Source organism: Oncorhynchus tshawytscha, linkage group LG08, assembly GCF_018296145.1.
Source record: "Oncorhynchus tshawytscha isolate Ot180627B linkage group LG08, Otsh_v2.0, whole genome shotgun sequence".
Classification (NCBI taxonomy): Eukaryota; Metazoa; Chordata; class Actinopteri; order Salmoniformes; family Salmonidae; genus Oncorhynchus; species Oncorhynchus tshawytscha.
The window spans coordinates 12367763-12389423 of NC_056436.1; the positions used below are offsets into that span (position 1 = coordinate 12367763).

General features: G+C 42.4%; 1 protein-coding gene across 1 annotated transcript; it reads right to left on the minus strand.

Annotated features, from left to right (window-relative positions):
- Positions 1-129: 129 nt before the first annotated feature.
- On the minus strand, positions 130-9691 carry rmnd1 (required for meiotic nuclear division 1 homolog). The gene is made up of 12 exons (XM_024430484.2): positions 9506-9691; positions 8593-9061; positions 8195-8300; positions 8002-8077; positions 7348-7387; positions 6432-6532; positions 6080-6186; positions 5866-5930; positions 5617-5693; positions 1867-1987; positions 1426-1542; positions 130-1256 (listed from the first exon to the last, which is right to left on the minus strand). The coding sequence occupies exons 2-12, from the start codon at positions 9046-9048 to the stop codon at positions 1224-1226; spliced, it is 1299 nt and encodes a 432-aa protein (XP_024286252.1). The 5' UTR covers positions 9049-9061; positions 9506-9691; the 3' UTR covers positions 130-1223.
- Between the last annotated feature and the right edge of the window lie 11970 nt (positions 9692-21661).

Consider the following 21661-nt stretch of genomic DNA (forward strand, 5'->3'; position numbering starts at 1 on the left):
TAAAGGGGTTTACATACAACTTGAAGGACCACTCCGAGCCTCTCAGGGCCTTTCTTACATACAAGTTATGGTTCTGTCACTATGGTTCTACCTATACTAAATAAAGCAAGACACGTACAGTACTTACAATATGGAATTAAGTTTACTCCACTTTATTTTAAAAATCAAAACACACAAAAGATTTCACACAGGAGATGACAGCTGTCACTACATTTAAGTGCTGCTGATCTTCATGGATCACATCGTGAACCTGAATAACATTTGACATGGTAAGACCATAGACAATTAGCATCTTCTGAATAACATTTGACATGGTAAGACCATTGACAATTAGCATCTTCTTATTGACCTGAAGCTCTAATAGGGCTCAGCTCCTTACAGACCAGTCACTGGGTTCATGAGACATTGGATTGGTTGTTTGAATTATACAGTTTGCTAGAATGAAGACAAACAGAAATGTATGTCTCCAAATAAATAAATAAATACAGTTAATCAATACACACAGGCAATGTTAACTTTAAATACAAACAAACTCAAGCATATAAAGCCCCAAACACCATTTATATATTAATGAGTACATTTGCATACATATTTTGAACAGAAATCCAACAGTTACAAAGTGAGCTAGTGAGACATTTCCTCCCTCGGTTGGCTATCAGTTACATTTTGTGGTGCAGACACTGGTGATTTGCTTAAATGTGAACTTCTTTTTAGCCTCGCTCCACCAACCAAAATACTGTCTTCTACAGTGATATTTCTCAATTTGTATCAAGGCTCTGTCCTTCCATTGAAAATGTGTTACTTCTTGCAACGCAACACCTCACCGCACGACTCCTTTCCCACGTGTGACCTACTTGTATGTATGTACTGACATGCATGTGTAACTGATAGATGACCACACACTACATGTTTTTACATGTATGTCAATTGTAAAGTATTTTTTGTTATGTGTAAGACCCCTGTAAGACCAGCTGTTGTTGGCTAATGTGGATCCTAATCAATCAAATCCCATTCCATCGTTGCAAGTGTTAACGAACAGTAAGTCTACCGTAGTTGTGCCATTTTCTTATGTTCAGTAAGTTACCTTCTTTGGGGTCAAAGCTTAGCCTTCTTTTCAATGTCTTGTTCATTATGATCATAATTTAATGTACTTACATAAATAGGTATCTGTTAGGCTTTTTCTTAACCTTAAATCTGTATTTTAGCATCGCTGATGAAGCTCTTCAGAAAATCATTCTGCCAACTTCAAACAACACCTGAAGAAACCAAACCAAAAGATTAGTGAGAGGATATAAAACATTTAATGATAAGGCTACATTTTGTTCTTTATAATGCTAGAAACAATATAATCTTAAATCATAACCATCATCATCACCAGAACATAAACCATGTAGTTAGAGGTTTGTGCGTGTTAGGGTTTCTGACCTCGATAGTGATGAGGATGACGATCATCCACTCCAGCCGCAAGCTGTGCTTCTCACTCAGGTGGTTCCTCATTAGGTCTGTCAGCTCAGTGCAGTGCTGTAGTTTCTCATTCACTACCTGAAAAACAATAGGACAACAGGCCCCACTGCTGCAAATGGATTTCAATGCCACTATGATTTCTTGCATAATGACAAGCATTTTTTAAGGTTTGCTGCCTATGACTAAAGTGACCTATATCACAGAAGAAACATATCTACATTTACAAGTAATACTGCATCTGCTTCCAAATCAAATATTAACAAATATGATCCATAAACTCATACGAACGATGAATAAGACACAGACCATATGTAAAATATATGCACCCATGACAGTAAATCGCTTTGGATAAAAGCATCTGGTAAATGACATATAATAATAATTATATTATAGCCCCCCTACCTTGACCCGGCGGTTGATGTTGAGGAACTGACACGTCTTGTCATAGAGCATCTCCAGGTTCTCTCTGTCCCAGTAGAAGTCTGGCGTGATCAGCAGGTCAGAGCTCAGGTTGATACAGTGTCTGGAACAACATAACAGCAGGTCAGAGCTCAGGTTGATACCGTGTCTGGAACAACATAACAGCAGGTCAGAGCTCAGGTTGATACAGTGTCTGGAACAACATAACAGCAGGTCAGAGCTCAGGTTGATACAGTGTCTGGAACAACATAACAGCAGGTCAGAGCTCAGGTTGATACAGTGCCTGGAACAACATAACAGCAGGTCAGAGCTCAGGTTGATGCAGTGTAAAATGTAATACAACTCAGTTTGTTCAAATGTTTTATAAAACAAGAGTAGGGCTGAACCAAAATATTCGACTGGTTGATAGGCTGTTGGACGACCAATATATATATTTTTTTAGTCGAGCAGTAGCAAAGAAATAAATAAATACACAGTTTGGACACACCTTTATTTTTACTATTTTCTACATTGTAGAATAATAGTGAAGACATCAAAACTATGAAATAACACATATGGAATCATGTAGTAACCAAAAAAAGTGTTTTATATTTTATATTCTTCAAAGTAGCCACCCTTTGCCTTGATAGCTTTGCACACTCTTGGCATTCTCTCAACCAGCTTCACAAGGAATGCTTTTCCAACAGTCTTGAAGGTGTTCCCACATTATGCTGAGCACTTGTTGGCTGCTTTTCCTTCACTCTGCAGTCCAACTCATCCCAAACCATCTCAATTGGGTTGAGATCAGGTGATTGTGGAGGCCAGGTCATCTGATGCAGCACTCCATTACTCTCCTTCATGGTCAAATAGCCCTTACACAGCCCGGAGGTGTGTTTTGGGTCATTGTCCTGTTGAAAAACAAATGATAGTCCCACTAAGCGCAATCCAGATGGGATGGCATATCGGTGTGGTAGCATGCTGGTTAAGTGTGCCTTGAATTCTAAATAAAATCACTGACAGTGTCACCAGCAACGCACTCCCACACCATCACACCTCCTCCATGCTTCACGGTGGGAACCACACATGCGGAGATCATCCTACTCTGCATCTCACAAAGACACGGCGGTTGGAACCAAAAATCTCAAATTTGGACTCATCAGACCAAAGGACAGATTTCCACCAGTCTAATGTCCATTGCTCGTGTTTCTTGGCCCAAGTAAGTCTCTTCTTATTATTGTTGTCCTTTAGTAGTGGTTTCTTTGCAGGAATTCGATCATGAAGGCCTGATTCATACAGTCTCCTCTGAACAGTTGATGTTGAGATGTGTCTGTTACTTGAACTCTGTGAAGCATTTATTTGGGCTGCAATCTGAGGCAGTTAATTGCTGACTTCTGAGGCTGGTAACTCTAACTTATCCTCTGCAGCAGAGGTAACTCTGGGTCTTCCTTTCCTGTGGTGGTCCTCATGAGAGCCAGTTTCATCATAGAGCTTGATGGTTTTTGAGACTGCACTTGAAGAAACATTCAAAGTTCTTGAAATGTTCCACATTGACTGACCTCCATGTCTTAAAGTAATGGTAGACTGTCATTTCTCTTTGCTTATTTGAGCTGCTCTTGCCATAATATGGACTTGATATTTTACCAAATTGGGCTCTTCTGTATACCACCCCTATCTTGCCACAACACAACTGATTGGCTGAAAACGCATTAAGGCACACCCGTTAATTGAAATGCATTCCAGGTGGCTACCTCATGATGCTGGTTGAGAGAATGCCAAGAGTGTGCAAAGCTGTCATCAAGGCAAAGGGTGGCTACTTTGAAGAATCTCAAATAAATGTTGATTTGTTTAACACTTTTTTTGGTTACTACATGATTCCATGTGTCATTTCATAGTTGATGTCTTCACTATTATTCTACAATATAGAAAATAGTAAAAATAAAGTAAAAACCTGGAATAAGTAGGTGTGTCCAAACTTTTGACTGGTACATTATCCATCTTTTTTTTAATGGCACATGAGACACCGGTCTTATTTGCATCCATTGCGGAGGCTGAGCCTAATCCATTGCGGAGGCTGAGCCTAATCCATCGCGGAGGCCGAGACTAATCCATCGCGGAGGCCGAGACTAATCCATCGCGGAGGCCGAGACTAATCCATCGAGGAGGCTGAGACTAATCCATCGAGGAGGCTGAGACTAATCCATTGCGGAGGCTGAGACTAATCCATTGCGGAGGATGAGACTAATCCATTGCGGAGGATGAGACTAATCCATTGCGGAGGCTGAGACTAATCCATTGCGGAGGCTGAGACTAATCCATTGAGGAGGCCGAGACTAATCCATTGCGGAGGCTGAGACTAATCCATTGCGGAGGATGAGACTAATCCATTGCGGAGGCTGAGACTAATCCATTGCGGAGGCTGAGACTAATCCATTGCGGAGGCTGAGACTAATCCATTGCGGAGGCTGAGACTAATCCATTGCGGAGGCTGAGACCAATCCATTGCGGAGGCTGAGACTAATCCATTGAGGAGGCTGCAAGAATGGCACAGTCCAAGAAAAAGGGGAGTGTGGCTGCAAGATGCACGTCTCTCTCCAAAATGCGCTCTCTCCTGCCAATTTGTGCACATTCATTGTTTCATAACTTCAATTGTGTGAATTGTTTGCGTTTGATTGTTAGTGTCTATCAATTCCCCATGATATATATCACCAGTAGTACATGTACTGTTATCTACAATATTTGTCTGCTTACGGTAATGTCTGTTAATACATGTTATTATTCCAGTCTTTTACCGTTCTCATTGTCGGAGTGAGTGGACACATAGGTTTGCAGAGCACACAACCTATGCTACACTTGTGAGAAACAAGTTTTGGTTCATTTTATTCCATTTAGGAGATTGTCAATTTAGTCATTGTCTTTTGTTTGGAGTGCTCCTGTCAATGTTGAGTAACCTGATTACGCATAAAAGTAGGCCTATAGGCTACCTGGCCTGCTCACAAATGTAGGCATATAAATGTGCCCATTTGGGTATCTCATAGTATTTCTGATTGGCTTAAAGCACCACCCCTAATGAGCTGCGGAGCTCCTCAAAGTCATGTTTTTTTCCACCTCAAACAGCAAGCTAACAAAGTCTGTTTTTACATTCACTGAGAATGACAATGCAATTTTTACATAGTTGGCAATGGCAATATAAGTTACTTTTAGGTTTGTATCATTTACACTGGGATAGAATTTTGATTAACCACATGACAATGATTTTGAGAAACAAAGACTTATTATAAATTAAATTAAACTGTTCCATGAAAATGTGCATATGAAAACCATAACTGGCATGCAGATCGGTAGAAATGGCAAGATAAATTGGCATTCCACATGAAAAAGTTTGCAGACTCCACGTGTAGACTATTACTGACATCTTCAGGAGAGTAGTGGCAGAATCTGCGAAAGCCAGTAGGAGCGGGAGGAGGATAGTCGGGACAGGTTAAGGTTTTTATCTTCTGGTCATCTTGATCTCTGGCTCCCTCTTGAGCAATTTCGGTCTTACTTCATTAAACAGTGAGCTTAAAGCATCAGACAAGCTCAATGTATACATAATTGATTTCATTAAAACACATAGAGTGTGTCTATATATGGAGGAAAAAAAACATGTTTTAAAATGTTTACCAATTGATTGGAACAGACGACTTTCGGTCGACCAAGATTTGTTTTAGTCCAGGACAGCCCTAAATAAGAGTCACAGCTTTAAATTGACTTTACCTCAGAGAAAAGAGTTCTCCGATCTTCTGCATAACCTCTGCTCTGGACAGCTTTATTTTATTCCCAGATTTCAGCATCTGAATGGGAAGTGCATATAATCTAGTCAGTTCGGAGGAACCTCTGGCAAATGATTTTTACAGCGACAAACAATTCGTAATGATCATTTTACGTGATTCTCTACTCAAGATTTGAGATGATTGTTTCTCAAGTGCGGAGATCCAAACTGTACACAGATTATTGTTAACCTACCTCTGGAATTGACTGAATCGACTCCACAAAGTCATCCAAAGCCACCTCCCATATGGCCAGTTTCACTGAAACAAAACCCAGACAGACGGGAGAGCAGTATCAGACTGTAAGGATAAATCACCACAGTAGTGTATATACACCTGGACCGTTTAACAGTAATGCTATGTTTCATACATTAACAAAAAACAGTAACATGAAAAAGGTTCCAGCTAACCTGACAAAGAAAGGGCATTTGAAAATGCAAATTTATCCAGCACGGCCTCGTCAGGATCTATTTCACTGTTCAGCAGGAAGTTACCACGTTGTAGCTTTGAGTTTCCCCTGGGTTGAACAAAAGTCACTGATCACTAAAGACAACAATTGACAACATATTGTGCCCTATCCCAGGCGAGTAATAAAATTGTTATCATCCAAATGAAAACTAAATAAACGATAAATGTTAAAGACATATCATATCAAGTAATTTATTTTTCAGAAATCTACAATTACATTTTACTGTAATCCATATAACATGATTGAAACTGCAATAATTGATCTGTAACGACCAACCATATCAGGTGACGTACTCTCCAATAGTGTAGTTGATCTCTTCATTTTCCCAGTGGACCAGAGCTACCTCGTAGGGATGAATCTCATGCCGCTCCAAGAGCCTCATCACTTTCTTCATCTGAAAAACAAAGCAGTTCAATAGCAAGAAATGTCATTATTGATCTGTAACTGACAATATCTGCAGCTCCCTCTACAAATCACCTGCTAACATGCTGACCACACCGCTGGCATTGCAAAATAAATGTACACATACATGTTATTCAATCATTGCGCCCACACTGCTCGCAAGCGTCTGCGCGGCCAGGCGCTTGGTTCTATTTGTGACGCTCAAAGCGCTCCAAGTCCTGCCTCTCCCATCTCCTCATTGGTTTTTATGAGCATATACCCATATGGGTGATTGAAAGGTGAACTGACGTCCGCACTCAGTTCATCTTTTGTGGTAATGCACCATAAAGTTGGTTGCCAACTATCAAATAAAGTCCAAAGAAGAAAAAGAAGCCTGAAGGAAGGAGGAGAGATGACGAGAAATTTAATTTGGTTTACCGTTTTATCTGTGGATTAATTGTCGGAGTAAAGGAGCTTGTGCATTTCAGCTAAAATAACAACCCAATGTGTTGGACAAATTAGCTAGCAACAGCAAGCTAGCTAACTAAATTGCCATAAATGTTTATTGCTTTTTGACCAAATTAAATTAATTGGTTCAGAGTTTGTTTTGATATTTCAACCTGTGTGTCCTGATCGTGTCTGGTGTGGGTGAACAAAATCAACTTTTGCCCATGCGGTTTGGTCAGCATGTTAGATTACCTGGTTCAAGAGAACCACAACTTCCCTTAGTGATTTTTAAGTGAGTGTAATGTGATTTTTTTTGTTATTATCAGAACTATAATTACTATTGTGACTTCTTATGTGCAATAGGATCAGAATTCTTCTTACGGTTTTCTCTTCAACATTCCAAAAGACCACTGATCCCTCCCTAGAAGTAAAAATGGCTTAATTAATTCACACTCAAGACATAACAATAAACTGTGTAAAAGACATAACAATAAGCTGTGTAAAAGACATAAAGACATAACAATAAGCTGTGTAAAAGACATAACAATAAGCTGTGTAAAAGACATAACAATAAGCTGTGTAAAAGACAAAACAATAAGCTGTGTAAAAGACAAAACAATAAGCTGTGTAAAAGACAAAACAATAAGCTGTGTAAAAGACATAATAATAAGCTGTGTAAAAGACATAATAAGCTGTGTAAAAGACATAATAAGCTGTGTAAAAGACATAACAAGCTGTGTAAAAGACATAACAATAAGCTGTGTAAAAGACATAACAATAAGCTGTGTAAAAGACATAACAATAAGCTGTGTAAAAGACAAAGACATAACAATAAGCTGTGTAAAAGACATAACAATAAGCTGTGTAAAAGACATAACAATAAGCTGTGTAAAAGACATAACAATAAGCTGTGTAAAAGACATAACAATAAGCTGTGTAAAAGACAAAGACATAACAATAAGCTGTGTAAAAGACATAAAGACATAACAATAAGCTGTGTAAAAGACATAAAGACAGAAAAAAAAGAGGACATACCTGAAGAAGAACATTGTTGCATTATCACTGGGTTTTTGGGCATTGTCAGTGCATATTACGAGTGCATTTGAGGCATCTGAAATTAAAATATATCATAATCAAAATGTGTCTTTTGTTACATTGCACAGCCATGAAAAGAGTAAGCAATTAGCCTACAGTATCCATGAAGTAAAGTAAAAAGGTGTTGGCCTACCTCTTGGTAAATCTACTTCGTAGAAGCCGTGGGCTATGAGGTCATGGCAGAGTGTTGGCAGATGGTACTGGTCTGCTGTTGCATAGGCAATGCACTGCATCATATCCTATGGGGTCAGATTGAACATTGATTCAAACATTGTTAATGACATTTTAACCCCACATTATCAAGAATCAGAATTGGGTGATATCAGATGTTAAGATAGGGCTCAAGTCTATATGCTCTGATGTGTGTGGGTCTGTACTGTCCCTGTATGTACCTCATACAATTTCCTCACTAGGCATCAATAAAATCTATTCCATTCACACGTCCATTCAGCCCACCATCCATTCATTCATTCGTTCATTTATTAAGCATCTCCCAGTCCCCTAATCTGATTGATGGACGGACGGCTTCACCTTGTCCTCCTTTGGGGTCGGCTGATTGGTTCTGGATGGTTGTTTGGTCCTGGGGCCTTTAGGAATTTTTTTCCCACTTCCAAGCACGGTCACTGGTTTCATCACTGATTTAACAGGGACTGTTGAATAAAACCTTCTCTGTATACTGAAATTCCAGTGTCTGGTGGAGGTGGGCTGACCAGGGACAGCTGATAGTGACTGAACACAGGTGTTAAAATGTTGTGCCGCATACAAAACATCTCGTCTGACAGTCCAGCCATGGTGTTGGACGTGTGTGCTTGAGTGACACGTCCTATGATGACCAGAGCCTGTGGTGGTCCAGGGAGCTGGTAGAGTTCTAGGTGGTACATGCGGCTTGATAGGGTCTGACAGATTGACAGAGGTGAACCTATAGGCACATGTCCTACTCCCCAAAGGCTTCTGGGTCCTCAGTCGGCACAACAGTGTCCAGAACATGTTATGGATTGGACTATACACAGGAATGCGAAGAGATGAGAAAACATAAGCATACTGTATTGACTAGCTAAATCATGGAACCAACATATCTATGAGGTTTATTCTACTCAAGAGGAACCAATTTTAATACTTTCACACAAAGAAATGCATCATGGACTGTACATTACTAACGTTTTAGCTATGTGCATGCATTTCTTGTATCAGGAAAATTGACCTTGGTTGAATGGAAATGCATGCAATAGCTAAGTGGCTAGCCAGATTACAATAAAGGTTCCGGATATTATGGTCATTGGTTACTAGAATGTAGCTGTTCCTGATGGTCACAATAAAGCACGAGGCATGTATGCAACATCAACCCGTCCATGAACAAAGGCTCGTGCACAAGCACTTGCAAGGTAGCTAGTTAGCTTCAAATCAATGAGAGTTATAGCTAGCTAGCTTAAAGAAAATAACTCACCAAATCAGGCTACTAAAACAAGAAGATGCTTGTCATGTTAAAATAACTACAGTATCTGCGTTGAGTCACATCTAACTCGGTGTGAAACATGTGCATTAGATGCTCATGACAGTTTGAATGCAGCCTTGTTGTGCATAAAGTTTAATTTGAACAGCTACTGCATTTCCTGGTTGCGGTGACGCAAATTTGCGTCATCCTCGACTAGAGGATTTTGAACAACAGCACCCACTGTGGTGAAAGGAGAGACAACGTTTTCTGTTGCCTGGAAACTCCTGGAAACCGCACTGTATCGCAAGCACTTGGTTGAAACCATCAACCAAGAACTCCCCCCTATACAGTTGAAGTCAGAGGTTTACATACATGTAGGTTGGAGTCATTAAAACTAGTTTTTCAACCACTCCACAAATGTCTTATTAACAAACTATAGTTTTGGCAAGTTGGTTAGGACATCTACTTTGTGCATGACACAAGTAATTTTTCCAACAATTGTTCACAGACAGATTATTTAACTGTATCAGAATTCCAGTGGGTCAGAAGTTTACATACACTAAGTTGACTGTGCCTTTAAACAGCTTGGAAAATTCCAGAAAATTATGTCATGATGTTTAGAAGCTTCGGATAGGCTAATTGACATAATTTGAGTCAATTGGAGGTGTACCTGTGGATGTATTTCAAGGACTACCTTCAAACTCAGTGCCTCTTTGCTTGACATCATGGGAAAATCAAAAGAAATCAGCCAAGACATCAGAAAAAATATTGTAGACCTCCACATGTCTGGTTCATCCTTGAGAGGAATTTCCAAATGCCTGAAGATACTATGTTCATCTGTATCAATCAATCAATCAATCAAATGTATGTCACAAAGTGCTGTACAGAAACCCAGCCTAAAACCCCAAACAGCAAGCAATGCAAGTGTGAAAAACTGCATAGAAAGGCCAGAACCTAGGAAGAAACCTAGAGAGGAACCAGGCTATGAGGGGTGGCCAGTCCTCTTCTGGCTGTGCTGGGTGGAGATTATAACAGAACATGGCCACATTTTTAAATGTTCATAGATGACCAGCAGGATCAAAAAATAATAATCACAGTGGTTGTCGAGGGTGCAGCAAGTCAGCACCTCAAGACTAAATGTCAGTTGGCTTTTCATAGCCGATCGTTCAGAGTATCTCTACCGCTCCTGCTGTCTCTAGAGAGTTGAAAACAGCAGGTCTGGGACAGGTAGCACGTCCGGTGAATAGGTCAGGGTTACATAGCCGCAGGCAGAACAGTTGAAACTGGAGCAGCAGCACGGCCAGGTGGACTGAGGAAAGCAAGGAGTCATCATGCCAGGTAGTCCTGAGGCATGGTTCTAGGGCTCAGGTCCTCCGAGCGAGAGAAAGAAAGAAAGAAAGAAAGAGAGAGAGAGAGAGAAAGAAAGTGAGAAAGAAAGAGAGAAAAAGAGTGAAAGAGAGAGAGAATTAGAAAGAGCACACTTAAATTCACACAGGACACCGGATAAGACAGGATAAATACAATAGTACGCAAGTATAAACACCACGGGACCACACAGCCGTCATACCGCTCAGGAAGGAGGTTCTGTCACCTAGAGATTAATGTACTTTGGTGCGAAAAGTGCAAATCAATCCCAGAACAACAACAAAGGACCTTGTGAAGATGCTGGAGGAAACAGGTACAAAATTATCTATATCCACAGTAAAACAAGTCCTACATAGACATAACCTGAAAGGCCGCCCAGCAAGGAAGAAGCAAGTGCTCCAAAACCTCCACAAAAAATATCATACTTTTTGGAGAAATGTCCTCTGGTCTGATGAAACAAAAATTGGACTGTTTGGCCATAATGACCATCGTTACGTTTGTAGTAAAAAGGGGAAGGCTTGCAAGCCGAAGAACACAATCCCAACCATTTTTTTGCTGTAGGAGGGACTGGTGCACTTCACAAAATAGATGGCAAAATAGATGGCTTCACGAGGATGGGAAATTATGTGGATATATTGAACCAACATCTCAAGACATCAGTCAGGAAGTTAAAGCTTGGTTGCAAATGGGTCTTCCAAATGGACAATGACCCCAAGCATACTTATAAAGTTGTGGCAAAATGGCTTAAGGACAACAAAGTCAAGCTGTTGGAGTGGCCATCACAAAGCCCTGACCTCAATGCTATAGAAAATTTGTGGGCAGAAGTGAAAAAGCATGTATGAGCAAGGAGGCCTACAAACCTGACTCAATTACACCAGGTCTGTCAGGAGCAATGGGCCATAATTCACCCAACTTATTGTGGGAAGCTTGTGGAAGGCTACCCAAAACGTTTGACCCAAGTTAAACAATTTAAAGGCAATGCTACCAAATACTAATTGAGTGTATGTAAACTTCTGACCCACTGGGAAGGTGATGAAAGAAATAAAAGCTGAAATAAATCATTCTCTCTACTATTATTCTCACATTTCACATTCTTAAAATAAAGTGGTATCCTAATTGACCTAAAACAGGGAATTTTTACTAGGATTAAATGTCAGGAATTGTGAAAAACTGAGTTTAAATGTATTTGGCTGAGGTGTATGTAAACTTCTGACTTCAAATGTAGATATTCTGTTCTATTCATAAGGCGACCTAACCCACAGAAAGATAATGTAAAGTATTGACACAGCAACAGAAGGCAGATAACTGGATAAGGTCAAATAGAATTGTCATGAATAGAACTGACTTTATTCTACATGTCATGGAAGCATGTTTGTTCCACTTAGGGACAGTTTGAAATTTACTGTGGTGTGGGATGGTTTTCCCCCAGATTTACATTAATAATTTTGCAGGTTTTACTATATAATGTCTTATATATAGCCATATTTCCTCATCTGTTTGCATGGCCTCTCCTATCAAGGTGTTTTGGTACCTCCCTTATGCACTTTACTTTTTGCATGCTTTCTATACAACAAGTCAATATCAGTCAACTGTCTATCCTGCCCTCTGTCCATAGTGACAATAGTGGTAGCGGGATCGTTTTGTCAAGATCAGTAAGGTTTTCCCCATTGTGTTACCTTACAGCCTTATTCTAAAATTGATTAAATACTTTTTTCCCATCTCATCAATCTACATACAATACAAAAACCAAAAACACTTTTTATACAATTTTGCAAATTTATTTAAAAAAAAAGAAGTATATACAGTACCAGTCAAAAGTTTGGACATACCTACTTATTTCAGGGTTTCTACATTGCCGAATAATAGTGAAGACATCAAAACTATGAAATAACACATATGGAATCATGTAGTAACCAATATATATATATAATATTTGAGATTCATCAAAGTAGCCACCCTTTGCCTTGATGACAGCTTTGCACGCTCTTGGCATTCTCTCAACCAGCTTCATGAGGTAGTCACCTGGAATGCATTTCAATTAACAGGTGCCCTGTTAAAAGTGAATTTGTGGAATTTCTTTCCTTCATAATGCGTTTGAGCCAATCAGTTGTGTTGTGACAGGGTACAGTAGGGGTGGTATACAGAAGATAGGTCAATTTGGTAAAAGATCAATTCCAAATTATGGCAAGAACAGCTCAAATAAACAACGACAAATTACAGTCCATTATTACTTTAAGACATGAAGGTCAGTCATTCCGGAAATTTTCAAGAACTTTGAACGTTTCTTCAAGTGCTGTCTTAAAAACCATCAAGCACCATGAGGAAACTGGCTCTCATGAGGACCGCCACAGGAAAGGAAGACCCAGAGTTACCTCTGCTGAAGAGGATAAGTTCATTAGAGTTACCAGCCTCAGAAATCGGCAATTAACTGCATCTCAGATTTCATCCCAAATAAATGCTTCACAGAGTTCAAGTAACAGACATCTCAACATCAACTGTTCAGAGGAGACTGCGTGAATCAGGCCTTCGTGGTCGAATTTCTGCAAAGAAACCACTACTAAAGGACACCAATAATAAGAAGAGACTTACTTGGACCAAGAAACACGAGCAATGGACATTAGACCGGTAGAAATCTGTCCTTTGGTCTGATGAGTCCAAATTTGAGATTTTTGGTTCCAACCACCGTGTCTTTTTGAGACGCAGAGTAGGTGAACGGACTGCATGTGTGGTTCCCACAGTGAAGCATGGAGGAGGAGGTATGATGGTGCTTTGCTGGGGACACTGTCAGTGATTTATTTATAATTCAAGGCACACTTAACCAGCATGGCTACCACAGCATTCTGCAGCGATATGCCATCCCATCTGGTTTGCGCTTAGTGGGACTATAACTTATTTTTCAACCGGACAATGACTCACAACACACCTCCAGGCTGTGTAAGGGCTATTTGAACAAGGAGAGTGATGAAGTGCTGCATCAGATGACCTGACCTCCACAATCACCCGACCTCAACCCAATTGAGATGGTGCTCTACAATGTAGAAAATGGTAATAGAAATATAGAAAAACCCTGGAATGAGTAGGTGAGTCCAAACATTTGACTGGTACTGCATGTTTCCAGACCCTTTTACGTAGTACGTTGTTGAAGCACCTTTGGCAGTGATTACAGCCTCTAGTCTTCTTGGATATGAAGCTACAAGCTACCCCCATTCTTCTCTGCAGATCCTCTCAAGCTCTGTCAGATGGGGAGTGTCACTGCACAGTAATTTTTAGGTCTCTCCAGAGAGAGGGTTAGAGTCCGGGCTCTGGCTGGGACACTCAAGGACATACAGAGACTTGCCCCAAAGCCACTCCTGCTTTGTGTTGGCTGTGTGCTTAGGGTACTTGTCCCGTTGGAAGTTGAACCTTCACCCCAGTGTAAGGTGCTGAGTGCTCTGGAGCATGTTGTCATCATGAATCTCTCTGCACTTTGCTCCATTCATCTTTCACTCGATCCTGACTAGTCTCCCAGTCCCTGCCGCTGAAAAACATCCCCACAGCATGATGTTGCCACCACCATGCTTCACTGTAGGGATGGTGCCAGGTTTCCTCCAAACATGTCACTTGGCATTCAGGGCAAAGAGTTCGATCTTGGTTTCATCAGATCAGAGAATCTTGTTTCTCATGGTCTGAAAGTCCTTTAGGTGCCTATTGGCAAACTCCAAGCGCACGGTCATGTGCCTTTTACTGAGGAGTAGCTTCCATCTGGCCTCTCTAACATACAGGCCTGATTGGTGGAGTGCTGCAGAGATGGTTGTCCTTCTGGAAGGTTCTCCACAGAGGAACTCTGAAGCTCTGTCAAAGTGACCATCGGGTTCTTGGTCACTTCCCTGACCAAGGCCCTTCTCGCCCGATTGTTTCGTTTGGCCAGGCCTCCAGCTCTAGGACGAGTCTTGGTGGTTAGAAACTTTTCCATTTCAGAATAATGGAGGCCACTGTGATCTTGGGGACCTTCAATTCTGCAGACTTTTTTTGGTACCCTTCCCCAGATCTGTGCCTCGACACAATCCAGTCTCTGAGCTCTATGGACAATTCCTTCGACCTCATGGCTTGGTTTTTGCTCTGACCTGCACTGTCAACTTTTGGACCTTATATAGACAGGTGTGTGCCTTTTGAAATCATGTCGAATCAATTGAATTTATCACAGGTGGACTCCAATAAAGTTGTAGAAACTTCTCAAGGATGATCCATGGAAACAGGATGCACCTGAGCTCAATTTCGAGTCACATAGCAAAGGGTCTGTATACTTATGTAAATAAGGTATTTCTGTAGAATTTTTTTAATACATTTGCAAACATTTCTAAAAACCTGTTTTCACTTTGTCACTATGGGGTATTGTGTTTAGATTGTCGAGGAAAAAATGTATTTAATTATTTTAGAACAAGGCTGTAACGTAACAAAGTGTTGAGAAAGTCAAATGGTCTGAATACTTTCCGAATGCACTGGAAAATCAATGAAATCTCCACCCATTGTCAATTTAAACCCACACGATAAAGGAATAGCTGACTTGTCCGTGGTGGTCGGCGAACCCTCAACTTTCTTGCCCATTAGCCCTGCGTGGCTTCGACTGTGCCGCAAAACCGTGCAGAAGTGGTGAAGTCAATATCCACATTTATAAACACAAGGTTGGTACAGTTATTGTTATTTATGGTGGTCATAATTATTTTTGCCATAACATAAGACAACATAACATAATATCCCTTTGATCACAAAAGACGTTGAAAATACTCTTCTTAAAAAAAAAAACCTCTGTGCTCAATAGGATGACACAACATAACACAACATATTTAACATGTTCCCCAACATTGTGCATGCCCTGCTTAACGTGCCCCCAGGTGGAGCCTTTACCTGAGAGGACCAGGCTGAGGATGAGGGTCTCTGTGTTGGAGGAGAGTGTGAGATCCTACGAGGTAGACGTGATGAGACTGGTGACAGAAGTGGAAGGGAGAGGAGGAACACTGCAAGCAGTACAGAGGCTCTGGATCTGATCCGATTGGTATAGGCATCCATATGTGCACCGTTTTAAAGGCCAAGTGCAGTCAAAAATGTGATTTTCTTGTGTTTTAGATATATTTCCACACTATGAGGTTGGAATAATACTGTGAAATTGTGAAAATTATGATAATGCCCTTTTAGTGTAAGAGCTGTTTGAAAAGACTGCCTGAAATGTCAGCATGTTGTGGTGGAATGGAGTTGTGGCCTGCCTGGTGACATCACCAGGTGTTAAATTAGTTCATAGACCAATAAGAAAGAGAGTTCATAACCTCTCTGCCAATAACATCTAGTTTTCAGTTTTTCCCTCCCCACTCAAATCACACCCAGAAAATCAGGCACACAGCCATGCAATCTCCATAGACAAACATTGACAGTAGAATGACCTTACTGAAGAGCTCAGTGACTTTCAACATGGCACCGTCATAGGATGCCACCTTTCCAACAAGTCAGTTCGTCAAATTTCTGCCCTGCTAGAGCTGCCCTGGTCAACTCTAAGTGCTGTTATTGTGAAGTGGAAACGTCTAGGAGCAACAATGGCTCAGCTTGCGACAAGGTAGGCCACACAAGCTCACAGAACGGAACCGCCAATGCTGAATCGCGTAGTGCGTAATAATTGTCTGTCCTTGGTTGCAACACTCACTACCGAGTTCCAAACTGCCTCTGGAAGCAACGTCAACACAAGAACTGTTAGTCTGGATCTTAACGCTAAGGCATACAATGACTTTCGAGACGATTCTGTGCATCCAACTTTGTGGCAACAGTTTTGGGAAGGCTCTTTTCAGCTGTCCACCAAGCGAGGTCCATACAGAAATGGTTTGCCGAGATCGGTCTGGAGGAACTGTACTGACCTACACAGAGCCCTGACCTCAACCCCATCGAACACCTTTGGGATGAATTTGAACACCGACTGCGAGGCCAGGCCTAATCTCCCAACATCAGTGCCCAACCTCCTTAACGCTCTTGTGGCTGAATGGAAGCAAGTCCCCGCAGCAATGTTCCAACATCTAGTGGAAAGCCTTTCCAGAAGAGTGGAGGCTGTTATAGCAGCAGAGGGACCAACTCCATGTTAATGATTTTGGAATGAGATGTTCGACAAGCAGGTGTCCACATACTTTTGGTCTTGTAGTGTATATTTTTTCCAGCGCAGTACGGCTTGGAATTGGCTTGGCTCAGTAGGGTACTACTGTCATCTGTGATCTGTGTTATGTGTATAAGAATCAATGAATGTTTTAAATCTTCACACATGCATTATGTACAGTAAATGGTTATCTACAGTATTTTGCTTTTTGCTTTTGGTTTTCCCATAAATCCTGTTGGAAAGAGACCAGAACACTTGGTTATTCCCTCCTGATGCCGAGAGTCCTCCAAACTGGGATTTCAATTTTGAGAACATTTCCTTAATTTTGTGAACCTATTTACAGGAGAGACTGCAGGCCCTCCTGGGGGAGATAGGGGCTCTTCTGCAGCCGGATCTCTCCATGCCCACTGATAAGAAAATACTACAGACACCCAGGGACCTTTGCACCACAGAGGAGAGCATGACAGCAGTAGAGTTCTATTCTCTGTGTTTTTTTCTGTTCTTATGCTACTACATTGTTAATACGTTGTGTGACAGTTTCAATCAGAAATAATGCTCTTTTGATAGATAATCCATCAGGATTTTTAATCGTGGAGGTACACTGTTTGAACGATGGCCTAAAATGGGATGCAGTTTTTGTACTAAACAGTGGATTCACATTACAATACGACACGATACACTTGATTGTCCAGTTACATGGAAATTAATTCTGTGACGTCAGCATACAAATACACAAACACAACACACTATAATAGATGCAGTACAGAAAACTGGAAAGTTAGTACAGAAGTCACACATTGTATATTCTTTATCGGGATGCTTTCAAGTTGTATCCGTCGATATTTTCTTTTGGCATTCTCTCAACCAGCTTCATGAGGTAGTCACCTGGAATGCATTTCAATTAACAGGTGTGCCTTGTTATATCCTGTCAGTGTGTCATGTAGAGTAGGCCAGATGGCTAAACTGGATAACCTAACCTCTATAAAAATAAAAAGATGGCGGAACCGCAAAAGTTCTTCTGTGCAAAGGTGTTTATTTACAAGTGATTCCGGAACAGAAAACAACAGTACTGCCATCAACGTCTACCTTATGGGACAGCTTAACAACAATGCTGCCCCATCCACAGCTCAATCCAAAAAATCCCCCTTAGAGACTGGAGAGAGGCTCCTTTTGTAGGGCTAGCCCCTCCCCTCAGAACAATTAACCCTAATTAATTAATCAATTAACAATACAAACCTACATTTTCCATAAACTAAACATACTAAAGGATATACATTGCAACACGGTTTTAAACAATATCACAACATAACATTTACAACATTACATCATTACTGACAATATCTTTCAATATGCCCATATGCATTAATGGGCCATTTGGGACAGGCACCATAAAGCCAACCCAATTCCCTTAGCTCGGGTCCTTTTCCAGCATACCCAGAAGCCACAGAGATGGAGAGAGAGGAACAGAACAAACAAACAATGCGCCCATCCACAACATCGATAAGTATAATAATTATTGTATCTCTCAAATATGAACATTGACAAGTGTGAAATGCATGCACCAAGACAGAAGTTAAATTGTGTGACCCACATTGTTAACTTATGGTATAATGGCGCAGGGAGGAGTGATGAATATGTGTGTGCGTTAAAGAACCAAATGCTGCCCGCGGCCAGTGACGGACTTCTACGTCACATTACCTTCCTCCTCTCCTGAAGCGACCATGTTCGGGAGCCTTGATAGGTAGTCCGCAGTAACGTTCTCTTTTCCTGCCTTGTGACGGACACAGAACCTGAAGGGCTGGAGCTCCAGATACCACCTGGTCACACGAGAATTCCGGTCCTTCATGGTCTGGATCCAGGTCAGTGCTCTGTGGTCCGTGTGCAGGTCAAATTCCCTCCCAAGAAGGTAGTAACGGAGGCTATCTAGGGCCCACTTTATAGCCAGGCACTCCTTTTCGATTGTAGAATACCTGGTTTCCCTGGGCAACAGCTTCCGACTCAGGTACAGCACAGGAAGCTCTTCTCTTGGCTCCCCTTGGGCCAGTACAGCTCCAATTCCTACAGCCGAAGCGTCCACCTGCACGAGAAATCTCTTCTTAAAATCAGGGGTCTGGAGAACAGGGAATGAGCACAGTCATTTTTCAGTGTCATGAAGGCTTCCTCACACTCCTCAGTCCACTTCACAGGGTTGCTGGCCCCCTTCGAAGTGAGGTTGGTCAGAGGGACAGCGATGGTCGAAAACTGTGGAATGAATCTCCGGTACCACCCTGCCAGACCTAGGAAGGACTTCACCTGTGTCTTGGTTCTGGGTTGAGGGCTATTCCTGATGGACTCCACTTTCTCCACCTGAGGCCGAACTTCACCCTTACCCAGCTGGTAACCCAGGTACTTTGTCTCCTGTTTCGCCCACTCACACTTCAGGAGGTTAAGCGTGAGGCCTGCTTCATGGATCTTCCCCAGGACGCTGCTAAGATGCTGTATGTGCTCCTCCCAGGAGTGGCTGTAGATCACCACGTCGTCCAAGTAAGCAGCACAGTAATCGTCACAGTCCTGGAGGACCTTGTCCATCAGCCTCTGGAAAGTCGCAGGGGCCCCATGAAGGCCAAACGGCATGACCTTGAACTGGAACAGGCCCATTGGTGTCCGGAATGCACTGTAGGCCTTGGATTGTTCATCCAGGGGCACCTGCCAGTACCCTTTGCAGAGATCCAATGTGGTGATGTAATGAGCTCTACCTATTCTCTCCAGTAAGTCGTCAATGCGGGGCATGGGATAGGCATCAAACTGGGAGATGGCATTCACCTTACGGAAGTCCATGCAGACGCGCAAAGAGCCATCCTTCTTTGGGACAATGACAATAGGGCTGCTCCATTCACTTGAAGATGGCTCGACAACATCCATCTCTATCATGGTGTGGACCTCTTCCTTGAGGGCTACCACCAGCCTCTCAGGCACACGGTAAGGATGCTGGCGGACAGGGTTCTGGCCAGGTTTCAAACGAATGACGTGTTCCAGGACTTTGGTTCTTCCTGGTCTCTGACCGAAGAGGGCCGGATACTTGCCAAACAGCTGCTTCAGCTCATCTTGCTTGTCTTCTTCCAGGTGAGCCAGTATGACTTCTGCTCGTTCTTTCCATGCCTCTGTGACCCCATCCGACTCATCCTCTTCTACTCTGCGGACCAGAAAGGACTTTCCTTTGGAGAGTTCCTCTTTCTCCTCCCAGGCCTTGAGAAGGTTCACATGGTAGGTTTGCTTCTTCTTACCCTTGTCCGGGTGCAGCACCTCGTAGGTCACTGGGCCCATCTTCCTCCCAATTAGGTACGGTCCTTGCCATTGCGCAAGGAGCTTGCTGGTAGACGAGGGAAGGAGGAGCAGGACTTTCTGTCCTGGCTCAAACTCTCTGTGGCGAGCGTGCTGGTCATAGCCTCTCTTCTGGGCCTTCTGGGCTTGCTGAAGGTTTGCTCTAGCTTCCTCTCGGTACCGTTCCAACCTGTCTCGCATCTGGAGGACATACTGGACAATCCCCTGTCCTGAGGTAGCTACTGGGGAACCTTCCCAGCACTTCTTCAGCAGGTCCAGTGGTCCTTGCACTGGCCATCCATAGAGGAGTTCGAATGGCGAGAAACCTGTCGATGCCTGAGGCACCTCCCTGTAAGCAAAAAGCAGAAAGGGTAACCACTTATCCCAGTCTTTACCAGTGTCAGCCACAAACTTCCTCAGCATGTTCTTGAGCGTTTGATTGAATCTCTCTACGAGCCCATCCGTTTGGGGATGGTAGGGAGTAGTCCTCAAGCCTTTAATGCCCAGCTGTCGGTGGAGTTGAACCATCAGTCGCGAGGTGAAGTTTGTCCCTTGGTCCGTCAGGATTTCATCTGGGATTCCTACACGAGAGAAGAGCTGAACAAGAGCACTGATTATCTTTGGAGTGGTTATGGAACGGAGTGGGAAGGCTTCTGGGAACCGGGTGGCATAGTCACAGATCACCAATATAGACTTGTAACCTGCACTACTCTTCTCCAAGGGTCCAACAATGTCCATTGCAATTCTCTTGAATGGGGTAGAGATAACTGGCAGTGAACATAGAGGAGCCCGTTCAGACCTACGGACAGCACTGGTTTTCTGGCACGTGGGGCATGATTTGCAGTATTTTTGTACATCAGTATACATGGAGGGCCAAAAGAAACGGGAGCCTAGCCTAAGATAGGTCTTATGTTGCCCTAGATGGCCTGCCCATGGAACTGTATGTGCAAGGTTGAGAACAAGTGGTCTACAGGTAGATGGCACCACCAACTTCCTGCTATCTGCCTCTGACCCAAGGTAGAGTATGTGGTTGTCTACTGTGTAAATCCCCCACATAAAGATTGACTGTCCCCAGCTAAGGCCTTGTCAAACAAACATTTCAAGGTTGCGTCAGACTTCTGCAGTGTAGCAAAATTTTGTGGAACATCCCATTGCACCTCTAACCCAGACACATCAGCAACAGGTACAGGGGTTCCCACATACTTCTCAAGACGCCGCTGGCGGCGTGACTTTCTGGGCCCTTTGGTTCCCCCCTCGCACAGACTATCACACAAGTCAGGCAGAGGTTGTAAACCAGCTTTGGCCTGGGCACGAGTGACAACTGAACATGCCATCTGAACATCAGACTGGCAAACTGACTGCTCATATAGCTGACCCCCCACACTTCCCAACAG